The 3,683-nt window shown below is 38.4% G+C and overlaps 1 protein-coding gene across 1 annotated transcript; it reads left to right on the top strand.

Annotated features, from left to right (window-relative positions):
• Window positions 1–1,272: 1,272 nt before the first annotated feature.
• On the top strand, window positions 1,273–3,017 carry atp5mj (ATP synthase membrane subunit j). Its single transcript, XM_029733419.1, has 4 exons — window positions 1,273–1,392; window positions 2,013–2,136; window positions 2,514–2,534; window positions 2,855–3,017. Exons 2-4 carry the CDS (start codon window positions 2,013–2,015, stop codon window positions 2,866–2,868), a joined length of 159 nt encoding a protein of 52 aa, XP_029589279.1. The 5' UTR covers window positions 1,273–1,392; the 3' UTR covers window positions 2,869–3,017.
• Window positions 3,018–3,683: the final 666 nt, after the last annotated feature.

The following is a 3,683-nucleotide window of genomic DNA, read 5'->3' as shown; positions in this document are numbered from 1 at the left end:
CAAAAAAATAATAATCTAATAACGCCACCTGCTAGAGAAGACAGATTTTGGGCTTAGTTATCCCTCTAGCTTCGCCTCTTCCTCTCGGGAATAAAGCATTTAGTCCACTCAGGAACAGGAGACAGGTTTCCATTTACCACAATGTTTATTTGACAAAAGCAATGTCACTACAACAACAAAAACATTGTCGCATTTGTAATGGAAATGACACATATAGGAGACATTTTCTAAAGATCAACAACATTGTTATCCGTTCGACAGGGCTGGATCGTTCTGTTGTCTTTCTTTATTGCATCACTATGATGGAAACTGTTTTTCGAATATATGATGATTGACGAATAATTTTGAAGGTATGCGGGTCACGTGATGTCATCACATGGCCTAACTATAAAGCTCCACCCCACATCCACCCCCTCTATGGCCTATTTATTGCCAACCTCCCCACTCTTCTACATTTGCACACTGTACATAGATTTTTCTATTTTTCTTCTCTATTGTGTTATTGACTGTACGTTTGTTTGTGTAACTCTGTGTTGTTGTTTTTGTCGCACTGCTTTGCTTTTTCTTGTCCAGGTAGCAGTTGTAAATGAGAACTTGTTCTCAACTGGCCTACCTGGTTAAATAAAAGTGAAATAAAAAATGTATAAACATTTAATTTCAAATGCCTTCTGCTTGCTAAATTAAAAAAATGGCAACTATAAAAAATAATGTTTCTTTGCACGACAAGGATTGGCCTGACTTTCAAGAATGCCGGAATTGCTTTGCCTTGCTTTTCTGGTTGGCTGAATGCAAGTTTCACCATCCAATTATTTCAGATCTACGGGAGTGCAAATTTCACCCTGGAACGTACTGTGGTAATACGTTATTAGAAAATGCCAAATATTCGTCCAGTTAATATTGCATTATAACCATCCTGAAGGCATACAGGCTGTCGTCAATTTATTAATGTGCAATTAGCCTCTATGGATAATGGAAACACTTCAACCACCTAATTTTTATTCGACACTGTAGGTTTTCACAAGTCAAACATTGTTTTAGGTGTTACGAAACAATTACCTCTAGCTGTCTTTATCGAGACAATATAGTTAAATGGAAAGATAACTGTTACGTCTATTTCCTATGCAAACTTTCTAAATGTCGACAAAAAAAATCACTGGACAAGTTAATGGAACAGCAACGTTTCACTGTTATATCGGTGGGTCTAGTGCTTTTGCTGGATGATAAATCGCGGCTACCACGGGGTGGCGATGTGGCTAAATCTGTATGTGCATTCTACTACTCTGCGTGCGGCAAAAGAAGATAACTGATATCCCACTACGCTCTGCGACACACTGTTGGCTGTTGTTTGCGTTGGACAGTGACCTTCTTCGCACCGCGAATCACATACTGAAGGTAAGGCCTACAAAGATTTTCTAGTATGCCTACAAACCAATACATAGTGCAAAAATATTATTTAAATATGTCAGATTACCTTGTTGTTTTTTATATATATATATCAGGTTTACCTACGTGTACCAGCCAAGACGACAACCTCTGCATGAGGCCTAACGTTAGCGAGCAAACTGGCTAGCAGTTAGTTGCAGGATTTTAGCAAGCTAACCTTGCGTGATTGTTGCTAGCTAGTTTTTGCTGTTACTTTTGACAGACATACATACTTGCTAGTGTGCATTGATAACGTTAAGTTGACTCTTATAACGGCCATGTATCAGGACAACTGGGCAACGTTAGCTAACAAGGCAGATGTGGTTGAAAGTCATGCGACGTCCTCTGCTTCAACGGTGGTTCTGTTCCGTGGGCATATACCATGTCGCTTGTTAGGCTATACAGCTAACGCTAGTTAGCTATCTTTCACCTAGGCGTCTCTCACCTCCCACGTACTACAAGCTTGCCAGCTGTAGTGGTACTGCTATGGTACTACTTGTTCTAAGGTAATTCCTTCTATTGTTGGACCCCCCCTGTTTTTTGCCTGGAAAATACATGTATTTGACAGAATTTTGTTATTTTTCACACAGATGGCAGGGCGTGTATTTACAAGCTGGTGGGCCAAGATGAGCCCTTACTACGCTGGGGCGTACCAGGAGATGTGGGTCGGCCTGGGTGTCATGACATACCTGTACTACAAAGTCTCTTATGGGGGTGAGTGTCTACTGCTAAATTGAATAAAAGTTTGACACCAAAACCTCTGAAATCGTAGTACAGTGTTCTGTTGTACTGTACTACACTTCATTCTTTTGAAAAGTTGGTGGCTGTGGGCAATAATGTGTGAAGCATTATCTTTCATTGTTGGTAAGGCACGCCACAAACTTGAAGAGGATTATCTTTAGCAACTGAACAAGATCTCTACATCAGTGATTGGAGAAACTGTATCATGCTGCAGCAGAACACTACCACAATTTCAGAATGGGCTTTTTAGTTGAGCATATTAACTTTGTACAGGGCTAGTACACCTGCATTTGGATAATGTATGCTTTTGCTTTTTAACTTCTGTTTCCTTCTCCCTTTTCTAACCTTAGGAAAGAAAGCAGTTAAAGGAAGTAAGTGCAACATGTTTTCTATTTGGCATTTCATGTTCAAGTTTATTGGGATACCTACATGGCAGATTTGCATGTTAAAACAGCAATACATGAGCATTTTCACATTCATGGAATCAATAAAAACAAAACGTTTATACTTTATGATGTATTAAACAACATTTCATAAGAGATGATATTGCAGATGTTACTGCCAATGTTGTTGCAGTAGGTAGTGTAACACCTGACATCAATAAACAAACTTGAACAACATCATACATTTTTAAGTATTTTGCATTAGTCTGTTTTATGGTTGTATTGACACGTTTTTGTGTTTATTTCAGAGCCTGCACATTGATTTCATCACGATGCTGAGCGGTCACCCCCTTTCCCCATGTGAAATAGCACCCCATGTGAAGCAGCTCAATTTACACCATAATGTCTGTCCATATTGTTTGTTTCTATGGAACAATAAAATGGTCTACTGAGATCACTAGAAGGATGATACATTTTTGCCATTGTATTCAGTGATAATGGTAATCTCATCAACTGGTTCAAAATACTGGTATATGTTAGTCAACACATTTTTCTACTAAACCATTGACTTTATTTTAAGGTACACATATTAGCAGCATTATTAGTTATGTAAGGCCTTAGGTTTATTAGGATTTAAGTGATTTGTTATGCAAACATAAGTAATGTTGTTCTGGCCAATCCTTAATACCCTCTTTATTAGCTATAATGAAGGCATATTTATAGTTTAAAGAGCAAGTTAAACAGACTCTTATGCTGCGTTTAAACAGACAAATATACTTTTTTCTTACTAATTGGTTTTCAGATCTGCTCTGATTGGACAAAGGACCAATTAGTGGAAACTCATTCTGTGTATGCTGTCTCAATGTGGTCATAGTAACTTCCCTATTCTGACATGTGGCCATATTTTTACTTGGAGAAACATGGGGCAGACCTATTTTCCAACTGGCTGACATTGTAGTTGAATCTAGACCACAGTCACGTGCGACTAACCTCTTAATCACACACTTCTACTGGTGGAAAATGGGAGACCCTGGATAAAAATACGTTTTAAACACTTATTTGTTAGCGAAGGACACGTTCAACGTATCGAATGCTATAGATTTGGTTGATCAAGGAAGTTTCTGCAATATGCCATCT

This window comes from Salmo trutta, chromosome 35, assembly GCF_901001165.1.
Source record: "Salmo trutta chromosome 35, fSalTru1.1, whole genome shotgun sequence".
Classification (NCBI taxonomy): Eukaryota; Metazoa; Chordata; class Actinopteri; order Salmoniformes; family Salmonidae; genus Salmo; species Salmo trutta.
This window is presented reverse-complemented; position numbering and strand designations above follow the sequence as displayed.